Source organism: Lampris incognitus, chromosome 20 (genome assembly GCF_029633865.1).
Source record: "Lampris incognitus isolate fLamInc1 chromosome 20, fLamInc1.hap2, whole genome shotgun sequence".
NCBI lineage: Eukaryota > Metazoa > Chordata > Actinopteri > Lampriformes > Lampridae > Lampris > Lampris incognitus.
In genome coordinates, this window is record NC_079230.1 from 27,787,886 (window position 1) to 27,815,648 (window position 27,763).

Consider the following 27,763-nt stretch of genomic DNA (forward strand, 5'->3'; position numbering starts at 1 on the left):
CTCTCTCACAGCTCCCCTGAAGAAACTAGGGCAGCTTTCACCCTCAGCTTTTCTCTTGAGGACCAGGGTCTGGATAAGACATTGTTCCACAAAACACAGCATCCTGAGCCTAACAGAGAAGAGCCTTCTTTGGTCTCCGTTCCAGCCCGATCCTGTAATAAAATAGGTCAGATAACAGATAACCACACATCAGATGCACATCAGAAAAACAGTAGGTCTGGTATAATAGGTGCAGAAGACTCAAGTACTCCCCGGAATAAACAAGAGAACATTATTGCTCCAGAAAACCAAAAAGAGGGGCTGCTTTTGTTGAATCCCAGTGAGGTAGCTTCTACTTGTGGAGAGGACAGCAGTATATATCAGATCTCTGGGTCTGGAACAGCCAGTTTTGAAAAGCCCCATATACCTCCTGAGGCTCTTCTAACAAGAAAGGAAACAGGCTATGACAAACAGGTACCTGAGAAAATGGGTGGTCTTGATGGAGGAGGAGAAGTGGAGCAGACAGAAGACATTATTGAAGGGATGGGGGAAGACAGAGGTCATGGCATGCAGAATAGACCAAACGGATTTTCATGGACAGAGATACAGGAAGGGGATGAAAATAGATCAACGAATAGCATGGAAGGGGATCTACTCATGAAAGGCAATGGAGTCACATGTTCAGAGAAAGAGCAGCATCCATTCTCTATGCCAGATAAAGGGGATATCTCATTTGATTGTGATACAGAGGATACAGAGCTTAGGCAGGAAGGAGAGGATGATTTTGGCCTCAGAGTTGATGCATCCAGAACACAAGGACAACAGATTTTCAGTGAGAGTAAAACGATATCAAGTGGGTCCTTTCCTCATATTGGTCTAAAAAAGGTCCCAGCATTGGTGGAGAGGAGAGACCAGATGATGACCCCCTGCCAGACCGTAAACCTGCACCCAGACTGTGAAGAAACTGGGACAGAACCAGGAGATAACCATCTTTTGGAAAGACCATTGACACAGAGAGAGCCCACCAAGAGGAAGCTTGTCCTGAATGACAACACTGCTGGGAACCTCGGGAGAACCACAGAGGAAATAACAGATGTTACAGAGGATGAGGTTGGAAGAGAGGGAGGGATGGAGAAGAGAATGGAGGCAGACAATGAGATGGGTGCAGAGGGGAAGACTAAGAAGGAGAGGTGGAGTTCAGAGGTCAAGCAGCAGGAGGTACAGGGAGAGACAAAGGATGGTGAAGTTTGTAATAAGTTGCCAGAGAAGCCCTTAGATCCAGAGCAGAACTGGGCAGACAGAGATGAGCCAGCGTTGATGACAACACCAGAGAAGGTTGAACGTACACCTACAGGTATGTGCAGAGTTTGTACCGTTTTTATAAACTGGGCCTAATGTTACTTGAAACAAGGCTTTGAAGATTTCATCTTATGCAAGTGGATGGCCTAATGTTTGGAAAAACAGTCCCATCAACTTGCTGGGTTTTTTTTTTTTTTTTTTTTAGCTCACAAGTTGTTTTGCATTCTTCAAGTGACCTTGAGCGACTGACTGTAACGTACTCTGGGTTGGTAGCCCACTCTGCTTTGACTTTCTCTGACGGAGACAGAGAAAATCAATATGTCTTATGTGGACATTATAAAGTACTGCATTGTTGTGAGATAAAGTAATATAAGCTATTCAATGGTTCACCATTAAATAGGGAAATAAATATTTTATTCTACTTAAACCCCCACAAAGTACATAAGTAGATGTGCTTGAGTGGCGCAAACAAAACATTTTAGTGGGACAACTATACCATACTATAACAACATTGTTTGGAGAGGGACTAAAGAAATCAGCTGTTCTAAAACATTTACTCGATGGCATAAGTTTAGCGTAATAGCTGTCTCGCTTCTGGCTTCGGGAGAGAGTTATTTACCTTCAAAATGCAGGCCTGTCCTATAGCATAGAATTGAAAATAAAATAAGAAAAAAAACTTACTCCATCAATGCAAGAAACAGATGGTATTGTTAATGACTTCAGCTGTATTTGTAAGTGCTAATAAACCATCAAGGCACACTCTTCAATTTGTTTTTAGCCTAGGAATTGCAGAAATTTTGGTGCTTCCTTGAACCCAAGATAACATGAGCACCTTTTTTGGGGTCCCAATTGAAGCACCACACTAGAGGGCGCTCAAGTCCTTCAGGCAGCCCTTGGGTCCAGTGGCTTACAGCCAGACTTCTATCTTCAGAGTGGCAGAGATGAAAGCATCAGCGACGGGGGCTCAGAACTGACAGGGGAAGTGTTAGTTCGCTCACGTTACAGCACACAGGAAGAAGACTGGGCCTCAGCTGCTGAGACAATGCTGAGTCAAGGCACACACACTGATACAGCCGCATACCAGCTTGCACAGACACACAATTTGCAAATTGCTAACTCTAATTGAGTTCAGCTAGAGTTTACAGATGTCTTGCATTTTGACTCACACCCTCATTCAGAACAACAGACCATGTGGGAGCAGCAGGACTTCTGTGCCTTCCTCAAGGACACTTGGAAAGGACACGTGTTTATTTCTCTCTCTCTCTCAAACATGCTCAACCCATTCTTTCTCCTAGTCATCACAAGCAAGCAGTGCAGTTTCATTGATTGGTATTGTGTAGAAGTGATGATCAGAGAGAATACCCTGTGACCTCTTTTTCCTCAGAGGGCTCGGGTACAAGATGTCCTCCCATACTGAGGTCATCGCAACGAGGAGGGGCAAGAGAGCCGGGGTTCAGGATCCCCCATCGTTGTGACGACCCCCACCCAGAGGTACCTCCCCGTCACCACCACAACCAACAGGGAAATTTCTAGAGTAGGATTTAAAGGGATGTATTTACTTATAATATTAGATCAATATACACGACATCCTTAATCCGGAGCTCAGAGAGAATAGCAGGTGTGAGGACACGAGGGGAAAAAAGTTATAGCCAAACTCAAAGTAAAGTACATCTTGTATGCCTGAGAGTTAGATCCTGAGTCACATCCTATTGGATGGAAGAAACAGCCATGGACTTGGGAAAATTTATATTTTTTCATTTATTTATCTTTTTGCATGTTGTCCTCTTTTACAATACATGAAATGCGCCTTAATTTCACAATTTCCCTCAGATCATATGGCTCTCTCCATGTCTTCCTCAGCAATGTCTGTATCAAGGGAACGCAAACGTATGCAGTGCGATACACCTAAAACCCAGTGATGAGAATAGTTGCCTAGAACAGGATTAGGCCTCTATCTGGCTATTTCCCCAGACGCATATAGAAACCAATCCGGTCTGTGTGAAAAGGCAGAAATGTCGGCAGTATTGCAGCACGGTGAGAAGTGATAGTTCCCCGCATGGTGATTAACTGAGAAAAAAAAAACCCTGACAAAGTACTCCTTGAGGCAGTGCACAAGGGAGAGGGGGAGAGAGTGGGTGGGGTGGGGGGGATGTAGAGAGATGGATGGATGGATGGATGAATAAAACAAGGGAAATAAAGACAGAGAAAGAGAGAAAGGTCCAGAATATACCATATTGCTACAGTCAGCACCTCTGCAATAGCTCACATGGCTGCAATATGGATATCTGCTGTTAGTCGATGCTCCCCAATCCATTCTCTCTCTCTCTCTCTCTCTCTCTCTCTCTCTCTCTCTCTCTCTCTCTCTCTCTCTCTCTCTCTCTCTCTCTCTCTCGCTCTCTCTCTCACTCTTTCTCCAGTCTCCCACACAGACATAGATGCACCCCATACGGAGCTATGGGCTTTAGCTTGACTTTCTTTCTATTTATATTCTTCAACAGTGAACTTCTTTTTTGTTTGGGGGAAGGGGGGGTGTCTCGGGATTTGGTTAAAAGGGAAAGGGTTCTCCTCACAGCACAAGGAAAGGCTTTCCTCACAGGGGTACCTATTGGCTGAGCTCTGCTGACTTTATACACAGCCCTGCCTGTGCATGTGCGCAAACATATGCACACACAACCTCATTTGACTTGCTGTTGCAAAATACTCAACCTCGCACTTCTTCCTGTCCTTTGACTGAAATACAAAGCACACGCTTGCACGTCATGTGTGCACACAGTACTTTTAAATAAAGAGAGCTGGGAATTCTTGGCATGAATAAAAATGCTGTTGTTACGCTGCTGGGAAGGTTACAGAGAGGTGACGGTGTGCTTTTGGAGATAAGTCTCAGACTACGTGTCCCTCTGTTTGTCTCTCTACCAAATCTCTGTCTCAAAGGAGATGTGACTACATGCTTGCCTATGTCTCTGACAATGTGTATGTATCCATGTGCGAATGTCTTCTTGTGTGTGTGTGTGTGTGTGTGTGTGTGTGTGTGTGTGTGTGTGTGTGTGTGTGTGTGTGTGTGTGTGTGTGTGTGTGTGTGTGTGTGTGTGTGTCTTCGTATCACATCGTGGGAGGTTGTCTGTCAGACAGTGTGACTGTCTATTTGACTGTCTGGGACTGCTGAAAGCTGGATAGGCACTGGTGCACCTTATAAAGCAATAAGACTGGACAACTAATAGGGTCACTACAGTGACTTAAATAGATGTTTTCACAATCCTCCCTCCTTTTACAAGTCGCATGGGTTCCAGTTCACATGTTCGATTCTTGTTTTGCTATCACCACTCTGCCATTCTCTATGCCTCTTTTGCATATACTGTGGTAAGCTGACTTTCTAAAATTAGCTGTACTATAAGTAGGAATAATGCTGAATGTGGTGATAGGGTTGTTGATTCTTTTTGGTGTTGCCTTCTAAGCTGAGCCAATTTTCCTTGTGAATGTGTTCTTGCCTTTTTCTGTTTCATTTGTCCTTTTCTCAGAGACCACTTTCCTCCTCTCTCTCCTGCCTATGTAGACATATATTGGAGGCTCCAGAGTGAGGGGCTCAGGTGTAAATCCTACCTCAGCTGACCCCTCTGGCTATGGGCAGAGCTTTTCCTCAAAGCTGGACCTGACCCCCAGACAACCGGGTGGAGTATCACGGAGGGACAACCTGCAGCCTTCCCAAATCCGTCCAGTATCAAATCAGCCTCCACTAATCCCTACCTGTCCCTTGAAGAGGAAGCTCGAGCGATCTGATGCCAGCCCTCCCACCAAAATCTCCCTTCCCAGGCGTCTTGTCAAATGGGAGCCACCCCATTCCTCTCAAGAGAAGGTAGAGAGAGAAGGAGGAGTTGCAGGGCTGGAGGGAGCCAGGCCAGAAATCTCCATCCCTAAACATCGAGACATCTTTCTAGTAACTGCCAAGGAACTCCAAGCTAACGCCAGGCTTGTGCAAACATCAGCAGGAGTAGTACGGGTGCACACAGCCACACATATTGCCAAACCTTCAACTGTACCTCTTCACAGGCAGAGTGAGAGGGGGCAAGAATTAACCAGAGAAAGCTCTACAAAGAACAGCTCCTCCATAGCACCCAAACTCCCCAAGGTGACGCTGACTAAGTGTTGCCCAGACAAGACCTCAAATGAGCCAAAAACAGCCCAAGAGGGAGCTAACAGCGGTGTGTCACAGAACCAGTTCAAAGGTTCCCGTCTGACCACAGCCCTTACCTCTGACCCTAGAGTGAAGGATGCTGGGAAGTTGAATGCTGATGAGAGGGTGTGGGTGCTGGAGGAGGCAAAACAGGCCAAAGCGCTGGTGCTGGTTATGGTTTACAAAGATGGAACCACACAGTTAGACCCAGAACATGTAAGCAGGGTTTTGGGACAAACAGGCTCAATAGACACATGTTCTCTTAAAGCGAAAAGTTTGTGAGGGTAAAACACAAAAAAGGGAATACCACATGTAATCTGGATGGCGTGATATTTTTACATGTATGATGCTTCAAAACAAGTAGCACAATGGGAAATATTCTAACCAATGGTTTAGGATCTGTTATTTATCATACACCATGTTACTTATCTCATATCACTTATGTAACTTTGCAGAACAATTTCAAACATTAAAAGTAACAACAGAAACATGTATAAGTGACATATACTTTTGGATTTAGTGTGTGTATCATGCTATAAAGTTTTCATTGGTTAAATTAACTCTTACTTCTCTCTTAGTGAGAAATTTGATTCTTTCATCGAGCTGACACAACAGCAAGGGGGTTCAGAAAACAGACTTCTAGAAAATAGGTGTCCACATAATTAGAGTTAGCTGCCACTGTAAGAATTAGTATTTAGCTGGTGGCTGGTGTTAGGTATCACCCTGGTCCTTTTATGTGTGATGCAGAAGCTGACGCCTTCAGTGTGTGGTCTGCTGGTTCTGATAAAGAGGGATCTGGACCGCAATGTACCAGAGGACTCGCTGGGACCTAGTGACAGCCTGGTCTACTTAAGACTAGAACACGCACCTGCATGGGCCCAGCAACACACACACCAGAACCATGAATGCTTTACTAGGTATGTGTGTGTGTTTGTGTCAGTGTGTGTAAATGAAAGGGAGTTTTTATTCAGAGTAGAAAAAGCAGGTTTTCTTATTTGTGCTTGTGTTGATATGCTCTGCCTTTTACCCTGAATTAAAGAGTGGCTTATAGTATGTGTTGTGCGTGGAAGTACGTGTGTATGTGTGTGTGTGTGTGTGTGTGTGTGTGTGTGTGTGTGTGTGTGTGTGCGCATGCGCGCACTTGTATATCTGTGTGTCTTCATCGGTGTTTCTTCCAGAGAGATGCTGCAGCAGGTCTTATCAGGGTCTCAGCTCGTGGTGTGCTATAAAGCCAAAGACCTGCTCCGCACAGCTCTGCAGCACTATAGACAGCACCTCCACTGGAAACAAGGCAAGAGCTGGCCGCCATATGCTAACACACACGAGTTCCAACTGTTGAGTTCTTAAAGTTCCTCTTTCACTCACTGGAAAACACTCAGTATAACTCATCATAGTTTCCATGTTTGACAACCAGTGACTAAAGTTACTTGCAGTACTTTAATTTATTCAGGACAACCAATTGTCTGAACTGATAGACGAGTGATATTGATCTTTTTGTAGATGCCCCTTTTTCAAATTGGATACTTAATTTCAGAAACAAAGCTAACAGGGATGTGAACAACAACATTTTCGCCATTTTGTATCCAAAATAGGTTGCCAGCGTGATTCCTGTGTACCCAATAAGAATATTTTTTTATTGGTGCTGGTGGTAGTGGTGGTGTTGGTGGTGGGGGGGTGTGTGTGTCAAACTGAGCCTGTGGTTTTGCTCAGTGTGTACACTACCATATGGCACACAACTGGATATATAGGCTAGTAGGACTGCACGATACTGGAAAAACTCACATTGCGATTTGTTTTCCCACGGTATGAAAAAATACAGGACTTTTCGCCAGATGACTATAATAACTCTATTTGGAAAGAATTAATCACATTAGAAAGATTGGGGCGATTTTGTAGGGGAGTGCATCTGCATAGGAAATAAAAATAATGATAAAGAAAAAAAGCTGAATTGTAGAGATTTTAATTTTTGTTAAAGAGTAGTGTGTAAATATGTGGCCATCCTACCATGAGAGCTGAAAATTTCTGTGCATGCCCAGCGCACAGCAGGCAGACACACAACAGTACCACTGCACTCTGAAACCCATTATAGTTTCCAGTCTGGTTTTAGAGCACTTCATTGTACCAAGACAGCTCTAGGTCACTAATTAGTAGGTCACTAATGACCTACTGCTCACTGCAGACAAGGATGACTGCTCGATTTTAGTTCTTTTAGACTTAAGTGCTGCCTTTGACACAGTCAATCACAGCATCCTCTTACATCGCTTAGAGACCTGGGTTGGCATCAAGGGCTTGGCTCTTAGCTTATTATGCTCTTACCTCACCTACAGAACTTTTTTTGTTGTTCTGGGTAACTCTACTTCCTGGATGGCTCAGTTGAGTTGTGATGTCCCTCAAGGCTCAGTTCTTGGCCCCCTTCTCTTTTCTATATACATGCGTCCCCTTGGCCAGGTCATTCAAAATCACGATGTGCTTTACCATTTTGTATGCTGACGACACTGTTATACATGCCATTAAAACTCACAGATCCTAGTGCCCTAGCAAGTCTCACAACTTACCTCTCTGACATTAAATGCTGGATGTCTGAAAATTTTCTCAAATTTAATGATGATAAGTCTGAGGTCATTCTGTTCGGTCCCAAAAATTCCATCAGTCCTTTTGTTACTAATCTTGGTGGTCTGTCAGGTAGTCTTAAGCAGGTTGCTAGTGGGGAGATTGTTGTTTACTATCTTGCTACCAGAAGTTACCAACTTGAACATTTTAACGAGAAAATAACTTAAAAAATGACTGCTGATGTAGCTAGGTAACGTTAACTAAGTTAGTAGTTATGGTTGGCACTGTTTTATGTGATATGAATCTCATTCAAACACTCCATTATCTAGCCGATGAAATTTTGAGCAACTGTCTTAAGTGATCAAATGAATTAATCGGCAAACAAAGTTGACTGCTAATTACAGTAACAGAGGAGCTAACTTAAGGAACCAAGGAGTCGGATTAATTTTGAAATGTTAGGAATGGGTTAAGCTCATGTTGAAGTCAGTATCCCCGCTGTGGAGCCGTTGCTGGACCAGAATACCTGCCCATTAAAATTCTCTGAGGCAGAAGTGCACAAATCCCAAAAAAAAAATTCATGTATGAAAAGACCCTGGCCCTGATGGCATCCCCGACCAAGCCCTCAAGGTATGTGCAGACCAGCTGGCTAATGTCTTCACAGATATCTTTAATGTCTCATGTGTCAAGAGGACCACCATCGTCCCAGACCCCAGTCTCCGGCCTGAACAACTACCGCCCTGTAGCACTTACTCCTATCATTATGAAGTGCTTTGAGTGGCTAGTCAAAAACATAATAATACTATCTCTACCTGACAATCTGAACCTGCTGTAGTTCACCTACTGACCAAACAGGTCAACTGACAATGCCATTGCCCTCACCCACCACAGTGCCCTGTCCCGTCTGTGCCAGAGGAACACGTATAAGTGAGACTGTTGTTAATTGATTTCAGCTCAGCATTCAACATTATCATGCCCCCTAAACTGGTCATGAAACTCAGGAATCAGGGTCTCAACCCCACCCTGTGTAGCTGGATCTTGGACCTCCTGACAAGCAGACCCCAGGTGGTGCGGAAGGGCACAACCACCTCCTCCACCCTGAGTCTCAGCACCGGAGCCCCCCAGGGTTGCATGCTCAGCCCTCTCCTGTACTCCTTCTTTACACACGACCTTGTGGCCTCACACAGCTCCAACACCATCGTCAAATTTCCTGGTGATATGACCATCATATGTCTGATCACCAATGACGATGAGTCGGCCTATCAGGACAACAACCTCCACCTCAACATCGGTAAGACCAAGGAGCAGATGGTGGTCTACAGGAAGCAGCAGGGAGAGGACACGCCCCTATCCACACCCCTATCCACATTGATGGGGCTTCAGTGGAGAGAGCCAGTAGCTTCCTCAGTGTGAACATTAGTGAGGACCTCACCTGGACTACCCACACCAGCGCCATCATCAAGATGGCAAGACAGTGGCTGTTCTTCCTCCTCTGGCTGAGTAGGTTCAGCATGGACAGGAGGATACTCTGCAACTTGTACAGATGTACTCCAATCAGTGCAGTCAAGGCAGGCCTGGAGCTCCAGTTTTGACTCATTGGTCAATTTCTTCACAGCTTTAACCACAGGCTTTGCAGATTTTAGTTCCTGCCTGTAGGTTGGAAGAAGATGAATGAGACAGTGATCAGAGACTCCTAGGGCTGCATGGGGGGCAGAGTGAAAGGCGTCCTTTGATATTGTGTAGCAATGATCCAGAGTGTTTTTGTCCTTTGTGGGGCATTTAACATGCTGTCCATGTTTTGGCAGTTCGTGGTTGAGGTTTGCTCTGTTAAAATCCCCAAGGATAATGTCTGGCTATTTATGCTCCATGTTTTTAATTTGGTCAGCCAGGTGTTTTAACGCCTCTTTAAGACAGGCCTGGGGTGGGATATAGACACCGACCAGCATAAATGATGAAAATTCCCGCGGTGAATAAAATAGTTTACAGTCAATGAAAAAGGTCTCTGAGGGCTACATGATTTCTTCAACACTGTGACATCTGTACACCAACTCTCATTTATGTAGAAGTATATGCCCCCCCCCCTTTTCCCCAATGGCTCCATTTTTTGGTCCGCTCAGAGGAGTTGAAGCTGTGGCAGATGAAGTTTACTGTTCGGTATTTGCTCGCTAAGCCAGGTTTCAGTGAGGCACAGGGCGGCAGATCTGGAAAAGGCCTAATTTTTTCTGTTTATAAATAGAAATTCATCCATTTTGCTGGCCAGAGAGCAGACATTTGTCATGTGGATTGACGGGAGCACAGTTCGAAATTTCTGCCGTTGCAGTTTAACGAGCACGCCAGCTTACTTTCCCCATTAGCATCTCCGCCGGAGCCCTCACAGCGCTGCCCCAGCCCAAAGCTCGGCAAGACTTTCGTTAAAATGTTCAGTTAAAGTTGGTAAAAAAGTCTTCTCAATTTGTCCAGTAGACAGTTGGAGACTTAAAAGTTCTTCCCTGCTGTATGTGATCAGTGAGTGGGCGCTGAAAACTAAACAAATAAACAAAAACAGAAAAAGTACAAGAGAGCGCAGAACTGAGGCTACCATCCGTGGTGCCATCTTGTTGAAACTCTGAAACACTGTCTATTACCTGAAGCAATTCCTGCAGAGGAACACGGGTAAAAGCATCCCACTACTCTTAAACACTATTTGGTGTATTGCCTGTGGCAGCTCCTGCATAGGAACACTGAGGTAAAGCTATCCCACTACTCTTAAACACTGTCTAGTTCATTACCTGCAGGAGTTCCTGCAGAGGAACACTAGGGATAAAGCCATCCTACCACTCTTGGTTTATTGCCTGCGGTAGTTCCTGTGGAGGAACACCAGGGTAAAGCTACCCCACTACTCTTAATTACTTTGTTTCATTACCTGTAGCAGTTCCTGCGGAGGAACAAAGCTATCCCAATACTCATAAAATACTGTATGGCTCATTACCTACAGCAGTTCCTTTTGAGGAAGACTGGGATAAAGTCACCTTACTGCTCATATTCCCTGACACACTGTTTGGTTCATTACTTGTGGCAGTTCCTTTGGAGGAAAACTGGGGTAAAACCATCCCACTACTCTTAAACACTGCCTGATTCATGACCTGCAGCAGTTCCTGTGGAGGAATGTCAGGGTAAAGCCGTCCCTCTACTCTTAAACACTGTCTTGTTCATTACCTGTGGAGGAACAAAAGAAAGTAAAGCTGTTGTACTACACTAAAATATTGAAACACTGTTTGGCTTACTGCCCATGGGTTAGGGTTACACGCCTGAGGATTGAGTCTTGGGGAACCCTTCAAGTCATTTTCTTGAGATCAGATACATAGCAGTTTCGTCTTTGTTAATCGCATTTTCTCCACTGCCAGTACATGCCAGTACATCAAAACACATGGCTTGATTTTTAATGTGCCATCAGTGGTTACAGTCGAAATTGCTCAAGGCATCGCTGTGGTCAAGGTTTCAGTTGCAGCACAAGGTGCATGTTGCTTTACTTTAGTTATTTTTGAACGTTTTTATCAGCCATCTTTGGTCAAAGTGTGTGACAAGACCAGTAGCCATTTCACTGTATATGACAACCAATCTCGTGTAGTCAGACCTCAGTTTAGTTTCATATGGGAGTCTGCCCATGCAGTATTATGTGACGAATGGCCCACTTATGTTTCCTATTGGCTTAGCTAACTTTGCCTGCTCAGTAGTGCTGAATGAACACCAACAGCGACTTGAAAATGAATAAAAATGCTAATGATGTTAAAATAAGCCTCCCCAGTCTATTGCTTACCTACTACTACTACTTTCGGCTGCTCCCGTTAGGGGTCGCCACAGCGGATCATCCATTTCCATTTCTTCCTGTCGTCTGTCTTCCTCTGTCACACCAGCCACCTGCATGTCCTCTCTCACCACATCCATAAACCTCCTCTTTGGCCTTCCTCTTTTCCTCTTTCCTGGCAGCTCCATATTCAGTATCCTTCTCCCAATATACCCAGCATCTCTCCTCCACACATGTCCAAACCATCTCAATCTTGCCTCTATTACTTTGTCTCCAAACCGTCCAACCTGAGCGGTCCCTCTGATATACTCGTTCCTAATCCTGTCCTTCTTCATTACTCCCAGTGAAAATCTTGGCATCTTCAACTCTGCCACCTCCAGCTCTGCCTTTCACCAGTGCCACTGTCTCCAAACCATACAACATACCTGGTCTCACAACCATCTTATAAACCTTCCCTTTTACTCTTGCTGGTACCCTCCTGACACTCTTCACCCACTCCACCCTGCCTGCACTCTCTTCTTCATCTCTCTTCTGCACTCCTAGTTACTTTGGACAGTTGACCCCAAGTATTTAAACTCATATGCGTTCGTCACCTCCACTCCTTGCATCATCACCATTCCACTGTCCTCCCTCTCATTCACGCATATGTAATCCGTCTTGCTCGTACTGACTTCCATTCCTCTTCTCTCCAGTGCATACCTCCACCTCTCCAGGCTCCCCTCAACCTGCACCCTACTCTTGCTACAGATCACAATGTCATCCGCGAACATCATCGTCCATGGAGACTCCTGCCTGACTCCAGTCTATTGCTTACCTACCATAAGCAATTAGGAGTAAACTGGGAAGTTCTTTGTCTCAGTGTTCTTATTCATCCACATAGTCGTAGTCTCGCTCGCTATCCATTTAAGGTGATAACAGAATGCAGGTTTTTGGGGCATATCGGCTGTAGTCTTCCTTCACTGTTTTTTATTTGTGTAGTAATGCCTTAGACTCAGGTGCTTTTTGACTGTGCCATTTGCTTACATCATGTTACTTGCTTTATCCAGCTTTGATGAAATCATGATGACAGATGAGTCCAAATAAAATTTGGCAGTAGAATGAAAAACACATTTTGGGGGGTGTCTGGGTAGCGTAGTGGTCTATTCCGTTGCCTACCAACATAGGGATCCCGGTTTGAATCCCCGTGTTACCTCCGGCTTGGTCAGGCGTCCCTACAGACACAATTGGCCATGTCTGCAGGTGGGACACCGGATGTGGGTATGTGTCCTGGTCACTGCACTAGCGCCTCCTCTGGTCAGTTGGGGTGCCTGTTTGGGGGGGAGGGGGGAACTGGGGGGAATAACGGGGTCCTCCCACGCGCTACGTCCTCCTGGCGAAACTCCTCACTGTCAGGTGAAAAGAAGCGGCTGATGACTCCACGTGTATCGGAGGAGGCATGTGGTCGTCTGCCGCTTTCCCCGGAGTGGCAGAGGGGGTAGAGCAGCAACCGGCATGACTCGGAAGAGTGGGGTAATTGGCCAGACACAATTGGGGAGAAAAAGGGGGGGAAACACATTTCGGGGAATCTGTCAAGACATGACAATTCTTGGTGAGGTAGCCCACCTTAACTATAAAGCGCTGGGGAAACGCAACATGTACACTCCTGTTTGCCATCTTCGTTCCACCTCTGGTAGGTTACTATTTGTGCCCTGTATTAGAGTATCAAGCCAGGTTCAAAATGGCAGAATGAAGAGCCAGTCTCCATCCAAGCTACTGACTCGCTCACTTCTTTCAAGAGATGCCTAACAATGTCCCTTTTTTCCATCCTTAAGTGGTCTTTGGTGGCACTTTGCAAATAATATTAACTGGCATCAGCTTTACTATTATGCCGTTACTTATTTCAACTTCAGCTTTTCAATTTATCTGCTAATTGTTGATTCTCTTGTAAGTCACTTTGGATAGAAGTGTCTGCAAAATGATTAAACATACATTTAACACCAGCCAAAAATCTGGAAATGTCATCAAGGAAAAATGAAAACCTTGAATTAGTAAACAGAAAAAAATGGAAAGGAGACTTATAGAATAGCTTACAACAGTTATATTGAGCTAACCTGAAAAAAACAAACAAACAGCATACCAGTCCCAACCTTGGACACAGCCTCTGCCTGTCCTCTCATCCAGTTGCAGGTTGTCGTATCCAAGACCCTCAGGTGTCAGCATGGCTGCTAGACCCTGCAGACCCAGCGTCCTGTTACCGAGACCTGCTGAAGAAGTACTGTAGAAGACTCTCTGCAACACCTGCCCTGGGATTTAAAATGGTTAGTTATAATGTGATGTTATATGGATATGTGTTTCTGGCTCAAGGAAACTGTGGCAGGCTGTTGTGGCAATCAAACCAGGACCCTACATTTGTTTTTAGGTTGTTTTTTTTTTCCTTTTGGATTTTTCCCCCCTTTTCTCCCCAATTGTATCCAGCCAATTACCCCACTTTTCTGAGCCGTCCTGGTCGCTGCTCCACCCCCTCTGCCGATCTGGGGAGGGCTGCAGGCTACCACGTCTCCTCCGACACATGTGGAGTCACCAGCTGCTTCTTTTCACCTGACAGTGAGGAGTTTTGCCAGGGGGACGTAGTGTGTGGGAGGATCACGCTATTCCACCCAGTTCCCCCACACTGAACGGCACCCCAACCGACCAGAGGAGGCGCTAGTGCAGCAACCAGGACACATACCCACATCTGGCCTCCCATCCGCAGACACGGCCAATTGTGTCTGTAGGGATGCCTGACCAAGCCAGAGGTAACACGGGGATTCGAACTAGCGATCCTCGTGTTGGTAGGCAATGGAATAGACCGCTACACTACCCGGATGCCTCGACCGTACATTTGTAAGACAACATTACACTGCTGTGGAAAAGTTCTGGTTTTGCTCACCCTCCTTTGCACTTAGGGCATGATTGTAGAGAGGGAAATAATTTGATGTGAAGCAGAGAGCCAGATATGGAAGCCAGGAAGTTTGAGCCCCTAGGACATGTTCACTAAACCCTGGATCAGAGACCCTGGACCACCTGTATCCTCCTTGTGCACCAAGAAGTCTAGGTCTTATAAATATAACATACTCTAAGTTGGGATGTTGTGTAAAACGTGAATAAAAACAGAATACAATGATTTGCAAATCCTTTTCGGCCTATATTCAATTGAATACACTACAAAGACAAGACATTTAATGTTCAGACTGATAAACTTTATTGTTTTTTGCAAATATTCACTCATTTTGAATTTGATGCCTGCAACACGTTCCAAAGAAGCTGGGACAGGGGCAACAAAAGACTGGGAAAGTTGAGGAATGCTCAAAAAACACCTGTTTGGAACATTCCACAGGTGAACAGGTTAATTGAAAACAGGTGAGTGTCATGATTGGGTATAAAAGGACTATCCTCGAAAGGCTCAGTCGTTCACAAGCAAGGATGGGGTGAGGTTCACCACTTTGTGAACAACTGCGTGAGCAAATAGTCCAACAGTTTAAGAACAACGTTTCTCAACGTACAATTGTAAGGAATTTAGGGATTTCATCATCTACAGTCCATAATATCATCAAAAGATTCAGAGAATCCGGAGAAATCTCTGCACGTAAGCGGTAAGGCCGAAAACCTACATTGAATGCTCGTGACCTTCGATCCCTCAGGCGGCACTGCATTAAAAACTGACATCATTCTGTAAAGGATATTACCACGTGGGCTCAGGAACACTTGGGAAAACCATTGTCAGTTAACACAGTTCATCGCTACATCTACAAGTGCAAGTTAAAACTCTACCATGCAAAGCGAAAGCCAGATAACAACAACACCCAGAAACGCTGCCGGCTTCTCTGGGCCCGAGCTCATCTGAGATGGACTGACACAAAGTGGAAAAGTGTGCTGTGGTCTGACGAGTCCACATTTCAAATCGTTTTTGGAAATCATGGACGTCATGTCCTCCGGGCTAGAGAGGAAAAGGACCATCCAGATTGTTATCAGCGCAAAGTTCAAAAGCCAGAATCTGTGATGGTATGGGGGTGTGTTAGTGCCCATGGCATGGGTAACTTGCACATCTGTGAAGGCACCATTAATGCTGAAAGGTACATACAGGTTTTGGGTCAACATATGCTGCCATCCAAGCGACGTCTTTTTCAGGGACGTCCCTGCTTATTTCAGCAAGACAATGCCAAGCCACATTCTGCACGTGTTCCAACAGCGTGGCTTCGTAGTAAAAGAGTGCGGGTACTAGACTGGCCTGCCTGCAGTCCAGACCTGTCACCCACTGAAAATGTGTGGCGCATTATGAAGCGCAAAATACGACAACGGAGACCCCGGACTGTTGAGCAACTGAAGTCGTACATCAAGCAAGAATGGGGAAGAATTCCACCCACAGAGCTTCAACAATTAGTGTCCTCAGTTCCCAAACGCTTATTGAGTGTTGTTTAAAGCAAAGACGATGTAACACAGTGGTGAACATGCCCCAGTCCCAGCTTTTTTGGAACGTGTTGCAAGCATCAAATTCAAAATGAGTGAATATATGCAAAAAAACAATAAAGTTTATCAGTTTGAACATTAAATATCTTGTCTTTGTAGTGTATTCAATTGAATATAGGTCGAAAAGGATTTGCAAATCATTGCATTCTGTTTTTATGTATGTTTTACACAATGTCCCAACTTCATTGGAATTGGGGTTTGTACAACACCACACTTGAGATCCTGGTTCAGAACAGCTTCTACATATCGTTCTATTCATGTATCTAAAATTCTGTCCATCTTTCCCGCTCTTTCTCTCTGTCTCTCTCTCAGGTGTCTCATGTTATCTCAGATCTCTCTATGCTTTACTGGCTTAACTTGGAGCTCTGCTCTAAACTACAGGTTTGTACACCCCCCTCCCACCCCACCCCCATACACATACATACACACACACATATAGGTTGACTGACTATGTCACTGTATTGTACAGAGCCAGAAGCTGTGGGACCTCTATTCTAACATGGAGCTGAGAATGATCCCGGTTTTGGCAGGTAAGAAAACTTTCCTTCCCTGTAACAAATCATGTCAAATTCAGTTCACCTGAGCTCATACTTTTATAAGAAACAGTATGACATTTCTTAACCTGTTATTGTCTAGCTGCACCCTTTAGTTTCAATAACAAATTGTTTGAACTATAACAAGCCAGAAATGGTTAGTAATTGTTAAACAATAGAATATTTATTTTTTCATCCCTAAGCAAACAAAGTATCTAGTGAATAAAATAATAACCAGAAATGGATAACTCAAGGAACATGTCAAGGTGTTCCCTTAAGATCAACAAGTGAGGTTATTTTGAAATTGGATTTTTGTTTTATTCAACTTGGATTGTTTTTGTCGGCTGTGGCCCAGAATACTGTGCACAGCCCTGGTTTTTTTTCTTTTTCTTTTTTCTTTTGCATGGATATGATTTAGTTGAGTCTTCTAGAAGATCTGTGGGCCCAAGTCAATAAGACTTCCATAATGGGATGTGTTCCTTTCCTTCCGCATCAAAGCCAGGTTTAAACTCAGGCACTCCCCCTAGGGGTAGCCTCTACAGGACAGAGATGTAACCATCACAGCCTGTGTAGTGGTAATTGTACTGTCTTGTTTTTACAGCTATGGAGAGCCACAGAATCATTGTGGATAAGGAAGCACTGAAGAAAACATCAGACATGCTGGCGGTGAGTTAGTGTGATGACTTCACACAAGACAGAATACCAAACCTTGTTGTCTGTTGCCAGGGTGGATGGTTGAATCCAAAGAGGTTTGTTGAACACTAGTGTTTCACCAGGCTAGCTGACATTTGGACTAGAAAAGATCCTAGTTTACAAAGGGTTGGTCTCCTGACAAACAGAATATACAAATTTAACCAGCTACAACCGTTGTTAATTATTATTTCTCAGCATCTTCTTGGTGGATGTGAATAATTTTCCACCCTGAACACAATAACTGAAGCGGACAAGAAAATACAAATATTAATTCTGCAAAGCACACTTACAGTTTAATTCTATAATCTAATTTCATTGGAATATTGTGCCTCCATTTCACTTCATTCTATCAAGAAAAATTATGACCAGACTCATTTTCTTCATGACACCTGCTACAAGGCATGATAAAAATGAACGCAGGATTTTACATGTTTTTTCTTCAGCAGTGGACTGCATGTGTTTTACTGCAACCTCTAACACCAACAAGCCATGCTGAAGAAATTCTTAGTAGTATCGTGTTCAGAGATCTCGCTGCTTGTAACAGCAAAAAAGTGAAAATCCAAATCAGAAAGTCAGCCAACTAACATTTTAAACAATGACAGAACACGCAAAAAAAATAAGGTTTTAACCATCCACAACAGAATACAACATCTGTCATGTATTACCAATGCCCTTTCTCCCTACTCACCGATGCTATATCTGTGTTCTTTAACAAAGTAGTTTATATATATATATATATATATATATATATATATATATATCAACATGGATACAGGAAAAAAGATTTTAATACCTGTATCCGTGTTGATATTCCGCTCCTCATTAGTCGAGCACTCACAACACCATTGACGGTTTCGGGAAAAAACGCTAAATATATATATATATATATATACACATACATACATACATACATACATACATACATACATATATCTGCTGCCTCTAGAGTTTTGAAAGGTCTTGAAACAACTTTGTAGTGATTTTAACATAATTTGCAATTTTACTCTCACATGAACCATAGTCTTAAATCCAGAGATTTTATGAAAGCCCTGTAGCATCACTTAAAAAAGTCTGATTTTAGGCAGACATGCAGCAGAAGGGAAAAGGGCAGGATGAGGATTATAACTAGGGTTCCTCCATTGATCAGGAGTGTCTGGAAAAGCATGGAAAATCAGTCATTTCTAGTAGAATAATCGGGAATTAAACTAAATCGTATGATAAAGAGTTTTTGCCCATATATAGAAATGGCTGCATGTAGAGCTGGGCAATGCAAAAAAAGAAAGATACGATGCGATAAGATACAAAAAAAAATTATATCATGATACGAGACTTGATATTATCTGGGATTTTAATTAATTGAATATCATAATATAAAAAATATTGTCATTCCCTGGTCTTAAAAGTTGCATTACAGTAAAGTAATGCAACTTATTGACTATTTTAGGTAGTGAAATAAATGATGAATGTCTTTAACTGCTGGGTCATCATATCCACATTACCAATGATCATTTATCAACATTTTCCTGTGTGGAAATATCTTATGAAAACATCAGTAGTCATCCACAAAATATTGTCACACTTTTGATATCAAGGTATCCAGTCAAAAAATTGATCAGAAATATTTCATTTTGTCAATATCGCCCAGATCTGTCCATAAGTGAAGTTGTGGGCCAAATGTTATTTCTCACTGAGGAATTTATTGGACAATCTCTTCTATAACCACAGGGGCTGGTGATGTTGAGAAAGTCGCAGGTGATTTTGGTGTGTAGTTGAAGTTGATATAGTTGTATTGGTAAGGAATGATCATCATATATCATTATCAATACTACTACTACTTTCGACTGCTCCCTTTTGGGGTCGCCACAGCGGATCATCTGTTTCCATTCCTTTTTGTCCTCTGCATCTTCCTCTGTCACACCAGCCACCTGTGTGTCCTCTCTCACCACATCCATACACCTCCTCTTTGGCCTTCCTCTTTTCCTCTTCCCTGGCAGCTCCATATTCAGCATCCTTCTCCCAATATACCCAGCATCTCTCCTCCACACATGTCCAAACCATCTCAATCTTGCCTCTCTTGCTTTGTCTCCAAACTGTCCAACCTGAGATGTCCCTCTAATATAATTGTTCTTAATCATGTCCTTCTTCGTCACTCCCAATGAAAATCTTAGCATCTTCAACTCTGCCACCTCCAGCTCCGCCTTTCATCAGTGCCACTGTCTCCAAACCATACAACATACCTGGTCTCACAACCATCTTGTAAACCTTCCCTTTTACTCTTGCTGGTACCCTCCTGACACTCTTCACCCACTCCACCCTGCCTGCACTCTCTTCTTCATCTCTCTTCTGCACTCCTAGTTACTTTGGACAGTTGACCCCAGGTATTTAAACTCATATGCCTTCGTCACCTCCACTCCTTGCATCATCACCATTCCACTGTCCTCCCTCTCATTCACGCATATGTAATCCGTCTTGCTCATACTGACTTCCATTCCTCTTCTCTCCAGTGCATACCTCCACCTCTCCAGGCTCCCCTCAACTTGCACCCTACTCTTGCTACAGATCACAATGTCATCCGCGAACATCATCGTCCACGTAGACTCCTGCCTGATGGACAGGTTGATGGACGAGATCATCATCAATACTGACCCCCCCCCCCAAATCCAGTAAACAAACAAATCTAGAAAAACTGAATGGAGGAAAATAACATGTAGGAGCCTCATTGTTATTAGCCCCTTTATTTCGTCCTCTCGTGCCAGCGGAGTAGACCAATGGGAAGCCCTCTCCTCAGGAGGCTCAGTTTATGCAGGCTGGCATAGGTTTGATGTTCAGTCTGTTCAGACTTGTACCGCATCAGCGTAGTTTGATCTGGCTATTGAAACCCAGTGCAATAAAAAAGCTATTATCGCAACTGAGCAAAACAAGGGCAGGAAATGAGAAGTAGAGAGGAGACATCCATAAAAAGCTAAGGGGAGGAAATAGGTGCAAAATCCGGCAAAGGAAAGAGAGGGAAAAAAGGAGAGAAACAGACCAACTAGAGAATGGGGAACAGGATTTTTTTTTTCTGGGATGGGTTAGTGTTGTGGTAGTCGGACCCTCCAGGGGCCTGTTCTTATTTACAAGCAGATATGAACTCATTCTAGAGGCTGGAGCTCAAAACAAGGTCTCTCTTTTCGCAGCACCAGCAGGGGTCTTGTCATGGAGTGTCCTGTATGTTTATGAATAGTCTGGAGAGTCGGCCCGTTTGCTTCGAGAGGCTGAGCTGTAGGATGGGGCATCGCTGTTTGCCTCTGTCAACCTACACACAAGTATTTTTGTCAGCTGCAGTGTTGTGTGTGTGTGTGTGTGTGTTGGGTGGGGGGTATGTAAATGTGCCTATGTGTGGCGCCGTCGCACGTGTCCCTGCTCTGTCGCATTTGGTCTCTCTTCACCCGTCTGAACAACAAACAGAGGATTCCTCTGGGCTGTCAGGCTGCTGCGCCATACAGAGTTTATCCTCTTCCTCATACCCTTTCATCTCCTGATCTGATGTTACTCTCCTCTGCAAACACACACACACACACACACACACACACACACACACACACACACACACACACACACACACACACACACACACACACACACATTTCTTATTGAAACACATGTTACTTCCTATGTATTTGAGATGTCAGCACCCAGATTATTTTGGACACTTGTCTCTTGGTAAATCTTTCCGAGACTGTCGATACTCATTACCTTGTAGAGTTAAAACCTTCACTAAAACTGTGCTGTCTGTGTATTCCACCTGCTGTAGATGAACATCACCGGATGGACAGAGTCTGTAGATGAGGATGATTAATATGGCAGACATGATCCAGTTTGGCATCCAGGTGGCATGGCAGTCTATTCTGTTGCCTACCAACACGGGGATCGCCGGTTCGAATCCCCGTGTTACCTCTGGCTTGGTTGGGTGTCCCTACGGACACACACAATTGGCCGTGTCTGCGGGTGGAAAGCAGGATGTGGGTATGTGTCCTGGTCGCTGCACTAGCGCCTCCTCTGGTCAGTCGGGCGCATGTTTGGGGGGGAGGAGGAACTGGGGGTAATAGCGGGGATCCTCCCACGCACCATGTCACCCTGGTGAAACGCCTCACTGTCAGGTGAAAAGAAGTGGCTGGCGACTCATGTCTCGGAGGAGACCTGGTAGTCTGCGGGGGGGGGGGGGGGGAGGCAGTGACCAGAACGACTCGGAAGAGTGGGGTAATTGGCCAGTGGCCAAGTACAATTGGGGGAGAAAAACGGGGGGAAATCCAAAAATAAGAAAAGAAAAAAAAGAAATGATCTAATTTCACCGACAATATGAGATCTCTCCTGTGCCCTCCTTGTGTGTGTGTGTGTGTGTGTGTGTGTGTGTGTGTGTGTGTGTGTGTGTGTGTTACTGAAGGCCAGCATCTAATATTCATGTCGCAGTCTGGAGCCTGCTTTGGGCGGAGGAAGAGAGAGGCGGGGGGATGCAACATGGAATTTGGGCATATTTCTGGCTGCTCCCTATTTCTGTCTTTCAAACTCTCTCATTGTCTTTCTCTTATTGTCTCTCTTTTCTTTCCCGAGCCCCTTCCCTCCACTTCTCTTTCTCCCCATCTTCTCTTTTGTCTTCCTGTGCCCCCTTTCTTCTTTCTGCAAAAGGACCGAGGGTCAACGCTCTTTGTATCAGTGTCAAATTCTGCCCATCTACCTGTCCGTCCCTGCTCACACTGATGTCTGTTGGTGTTGTCCATCCCTGCTCACACTGATGTCTGTTGGTGTTGTCTATCCCTGCTCACACTGATGTCTGTTGGTGTTGTCCATCCCTGCTCACACTGATGTCTGTTGGTGTTGTCCATCCCTGCTCACACTGATGTCTGTTGGTGTTGTCTATCCCTGCTCACACTGATGTCTGTTGGTGTTGTCCATCCCTGCTCACACTGTTGGTGTTGGATGCCGTTCTTTTTCAGGGTTCAACCTGAGCTTGACCTTCCTCATCCTCACCTACCCCAGTCTATCTGATTATTTGTCTCTCTTTATCACAGTCCCTCCTACTTCATTATTTCATTTCTGTTTCAACTTCCTGTAAAGCCAGTCATTCCTGAAGTCTCTCCCCTTCCCACATTCCCCACTCATTCTGTCTCACCCTCCTATAACTGTCTCTCTCTCTGTTGCTCTCTGACCTTCCTCTCTCCCACTCTCTGTCTTTCCATCATTTGTCTTTCTGTACAATCAAACATGTGTGGCAGAACAACTTTGTGGATTTGTGTCTCATCACACACTCATTCTGTCAAGTTATTCTTCCAATATTGAGCATCCTTTTTATTCCCCAACTTGTATTGGATTGTCTGGGCAGTGTCCAGATTTGTGGGATTTTAGTTATGATTGCAGTAATTACACCTGGATAGGAAACACAGCTGTTTGTCCACCACTCCCTGACTCCACCCTCCTTTCTCTCTGTCTCTCTCTCTCTGTCTGTCTCAAGTTTTCAATGTCATAGTATTTTATTGGCATGACAAAATTGATATTTCTATTGCCAAATCATTCACAAATGCACTTGCCTGAGAACAAAAACCCTATATGCGCTATTTCTTACTTCCTGCAGTGGGCGAAGCAGAACATCAAGGAGGATGTGACACGTCTTTTTTTTGTAGAGATTAATTTACATTTTTGTATATCAGACACCCAGTCACAGTCTCAGTCACTCATAAAAAAACATGTGCACACAAATACATACACACACAAACACACAGAAAAGCATATTCTTGTCTCACACAGAGGCACAGATGTACACACACACTCATTTGCTATCTGACTCTCTCGCTCTCTCTGTCTCTCTCGGTCTCGGTCTCTCTGTCTCTCTGTCTCTCTCTCTCTTGGTCTCTCTCTCAATTCAATTCAATTCAATATTTGCTTTATTGGCATCTCGGTCTGTCTCATTCTTGGTCTTGGTTTTGGTCTTGGTCTCGGTCTCTCGCTCCCTTTCTCTCGGTCTCTTTCTCTCTCTCTCGGTCTCTCTCTCTCTCTCTCGGTCTCTCTCGGTCTCTGTCTAACTTCCCCCTCCATTCCCCGGCCTCTGGCTCCTTCTCTTGACTCACTCACCTGTCAGGTTGTTTGGAAGCCTGGTCTCCTCCTGGCAGACTGGTAATTAGCTACAGATGTGTGGGTGTTGCCCCAGCGTGAAAATTCTCACTGGGGGCTTTGTGCCAGTCTGAATGAATGAGGTGTATGAGTGTCTGCTCAGGGTGGTGGAGACAGAAAAATGGAGCTGAAATAAAAGGAAGGTTGGTGTGTGTGCCAACAGTGTTTACAATGAATATGTAATTGCAGATATTAGTAGTAGTAGACGTAATTGAAAGATGAAGTGCTTAGTCTGTCCTCCTCCCAGGTCTCCATGGTGATGGTAGTCACCACCTGGACACTGCTTGATATCCCCCTCATCACATTTTCTTTTTATATATCTTACAAATCCATATAATTTTGTTATCCTGTTCTAATGTTATATCCTTCTCTCACTAAGATGTGTGACTTTTTGTTGTCTACATGGTGATGGTGGTCACATGGCTCAGGTCCTGGGCTGTTCCGGTGGCATCCGGACACTGCTTGGCATCCTCCTCATCATATTCTTCATATATTTGATAATTCCATTATAATTCTGTTTGGGCGGCATGGCAGCACAGTGGTTAGCGCGGTCGCCTCACAGCAAGAAGGTCCTGGGTTTGAGCCCCAGGATAGTCCAACCTTGGGGGTTTGCCCTCAGTGTGGAGTTTGCATGTTGTCCCTGTGTCTGCGTGGGTTTCCTCCGGGTGCTCCGGTTTCCTCCCACAGTCCAAAGACATGCAGGTCAGGTGAATCGGCCGTACTAAATTGTCCCTAGGTATAAATGTGTGTGTGTGTGTGTGTGTGTGTGTGTGTGTGTGTGTGTGTGTGTGTGTGTGTGTGTGTGTGTGTGTGTGTGTGTGGGCCCTGTGATGAGCTGGCGGCCTGTCCAGGGTGTCTCCCCACCTGCCACCCAATGACTGCTGGGACAGGCTCCAGCATCCCCGCGAGCAGGATAAGCGGTTTGGATAATGGATGGATGGATGGATGAATGTAATTGTGTTATCCTCTTTCAATGTTGTTTTGTGTAAATTATGTAAACACAACATCCATCGTATGTTGTCTGTCTTGGGAGAGAGATCCCTCCTCAGTTGTTCTCCCTGAGGTTTCTTCCTATATTTTTCTCCCTGTTAAAGGGTGTTTTTAGGGAGTTTGTTCCTTATCCGATGAGAGGGTCTCAGGACAGGATGTTGTGTTGCTGTAAATCCCCCTGAGGCAAATTTGTAATTTGTAATATTGGGCTATACAAATAAAATCGACTTGACTTGACTCTCTGCTGTCGATGCTGAATATTATGAGGAGGACTTCACCTCTCCCCTTCCTGGCTTCCTCTGTCCTCCCTTACTTTCTCTGTTAACCTCCTCATCCCTCACTCTCTTGCTGTCACCCTCTCTGACGAGTCTAATTCCCTACTCCCTCACCCCTCGCTCATTGTGTGTGACTGTGCAAGTGTCATGAGTTTGCATGTGTGTATGTGTGAGTGATTGTCTAATGTGTGTGTAAATTGGTGAATATATTTGTTTGAGTGTGTACTTACTGTTGTACTGCCCTTGCTGGGGCTGCTGTGTGTAGTAGACAGACTAACAGTCGCTTGCCTCAGGCGGAGACAAGATGACGTGCTGTGTCTAAAACATTTTAACAGGCGTCTTGGTGAATTATCTTCATGACGTTATCAAATTGCTCTCATGTGGATTCGAAACACTGTGGCGTAGTAATCTGGTAATTTTCAAGTCTGGGCATGCAAATGGGTTAACGTAACGGAGAAAGCTGTCACATCAAGTCTACTTATTTGTGTTACAGAATCGCTGATGTCGACTGACTGATCAGAGAAAACAGTTACAACTAAAAAAAGTCTCAGAGTTTGAGTACATACTTGTGTTTGGGCTCGGTGCACTTAGAAATACACATCTTACATAGCTGTGATCCACTGTTAGCTAAGTAGCTGTTAGCTATTGTTCTGATCAGGAATCAGGAACACTTTGTCATTTCACTTCATGCACTTGTGTACATGAAATGAAACGACGTATCGTTTCCCCCAGCCCACAGCAGTGCAACACAAAGACAAAAACACATCCCAACTACAAGAACACACATATCCAAACTACAAAACAACTACAAACTGTCCAAGAGAGTGAACGCCAGGATGACTGTCGGAACTGCCGGTCTGCATGGGCTAGCGGTTAGCTTAGCCTGCCCCGCTTCCACGTCCTGTCAGACCACCCTCGGTGTTTCCTCTTCGGGCGCAGCTCCAGGCAGGGCCGTGGTCTCTGGACCCACCGGACGCAGCAGACCAGGCTCCCACGGCCGATCCCATGCCAGCTCTCCCAGCCAGACACCCTCGACACATCTCCCTGCACTCCACACGACAGAACCAAAAACACAGTCAACGCTAGGCGAGGCCGCCGCCAGACCGCCCTCGGTGTTATTGGAACTGCCTGTCTGCATGGGCTAGCAGTTAGCTTAGCCTGCCCCGCTTCCGTGTCCTGTCAGAACACCCTCGGTGTTTCCTCTTCAGGTGTAGCTCCAAGGCAGGGCCGTGGTCCCTGGGCCCACAGGATAATAATAACAACAACAACAACAATAATAATGATACTTGTGTTATTAAAGAATGAAGAATGTCCTTTAGCTACGAGTGGTCTTAAAATCCTGTCAACATGGTCAATATAGTATGTCCTGAGCTAGTAATTGTTTAAAGCTGAAAACTTGAAGGAGCCCTGTTTAATCCAGTTGGAATGTTGCATAAACACACGCTGACAGTAACGGACGTCTGGGAAGTTCCATTCCATCGCTGCAGTCAAAGTCAAACTAAATACTGTGATGGAATAGTGACATTTTAGAGGTTACAATTATCTTCTATTTTTTAAATATTGAGATATAAGGTATCAACAGTTAACTTTATTATAAGTGGCTGTAATATTACTATATTGAGAACTCTGCATACACACAACACATCTGTATCTTTTGCAGCACTTTGTAACTTCGTTTTAAAAGGTGCTATGTAAATAAAATGTTACTTAGACTCTTACAAAAGCAACTTCTGGAACCAAATGTGGCTGGTCTCAGCTGCACAGTGCAAAGCCTCGTGTTAGAATTTGTTCTGTTATTTTAAAGTTGAAGCATTTCCTTATTGCAGAACGTGTTTCTTTCATACTCTTCCTCAACCACTAAGACTACCCAACACGACAATAAAATATTGATTAAGTGAGATGGCTGTATGAATCAATCTTCTCCATTCTATATTCGACATCACCTGTACAGTTAATATTGCAGTTAATTATTATTGAATTTTATGACGTTTTAGTCAAACCAGACCTCGGTCAGACGAAGTGAATTTGTTCACCTGTACAGGGTAGTACACACTAAGTGAGTTTGTTCACCTGTACAAGATAGTACACACGTTGAGTTTAATGCATCAGGACAGTTAATGTTGACTGACCCCCCCTCCCCCGCCCTTCCTTTCTCTCTCTTAGACGACGCTAAAGCAGCTGGAGCAGGAAGCCCATCAGGCAGCTGGACAGGTGTTCCTGGTCTCCAGCAGCACTCAGCTACGAACAGTCTGTACCGCTGTGTGTGTGTGTGTGTGTGTGTGTGTGTGTGTGTGTGTGTGTGTGTGTGTGTGTGTGCGTGCGCACACACTTTACAATGTGTGTGTAGTTGTGCATTTGTCCGTCTCTAATGTTTGCATGTGTATGGAGTTGTGTTTTTTGTGTAAGCCTTAGGTGCTTTCTTTCTGATTTTTTTTTGTTTTGTGGATTTGTATACTTGTGTGTGTGTGTGTGTATACTGTGTCTAAAGGTTTTGTTTGAGAAGCTGCGCCTCCATGAACACTGTGAGAACAAGAAGCTCCCCAAGACTATCAACAAACAGCAGCAGTCGACGTCAGAGGCTGCTGTGAGGAGTGCACAAATACACACACACACACACATACACAGAGTAGAAAATATACTTTTTCAAACCTTTGTCATCTGATCCAGTAGTTTCCATCAGGACAAGACCAGCTGAGTCTATGCTGTCACTTTGCCTGTGCTGACACAGAAATGCAGACACGTGCATGCAAACCTGTACATACTGACACAAATACACGCACACACACACTATTGAGTACTACTTGTATGTAGTATTTCCTCGTGAGTCCACGCCACTTCTTCTTGGACTTTGATTTAAACAACTGCC

General features: G+C 44.5%; 1 protein-coding gene across 1 annotated transcript in view; it reads left to right on the plus strand.

Moving 5' to 3' along the window:
- Positions 1-4,936: 4,936 nt before the first annotated feature.
- poln (polymerase (DNA directed) nu) overlaps positions 4,937-27,763 on the plus strand; it is a gene marked incomplete at its 5' end in the record, with an annotated part of 150,756 nt that continues 127,929 nt past the window's right edge. The window contains 9 exons of the mRNA XM_056300215.1: positions 4,937-5,662; positions 6,194-6,363; positions 6,625-6,737; positions 13,938-14,074; positions 16,575-16,643; positions 16,732-16,792; positions 17,397-17,461; positions 27,061-27,144; positions 27,386-27,481. Coding sequence (XP_056156190.1) covers positions 4,937-5,662; positions 6,194-6,363; positions 6,625-6,737; positions 13,938-14,074; positions 16,575-16,643; positions 16,732-16,792; positions 17,397-17,461; positions 27,061-27,144; positions 27,386-27,481 — 1,521 coding nt within the window. The remainder of the gene's footprint in view (positions 5,663-6,193; positions 6,364-6,624; positions 6,738-13,937; positions 14,075-16,574; positions 16,644-16,731; positions 16,793-17,396; positions 17,462-27,060; positions 27,145-27,385; positions 27,482-27,763) is intronic.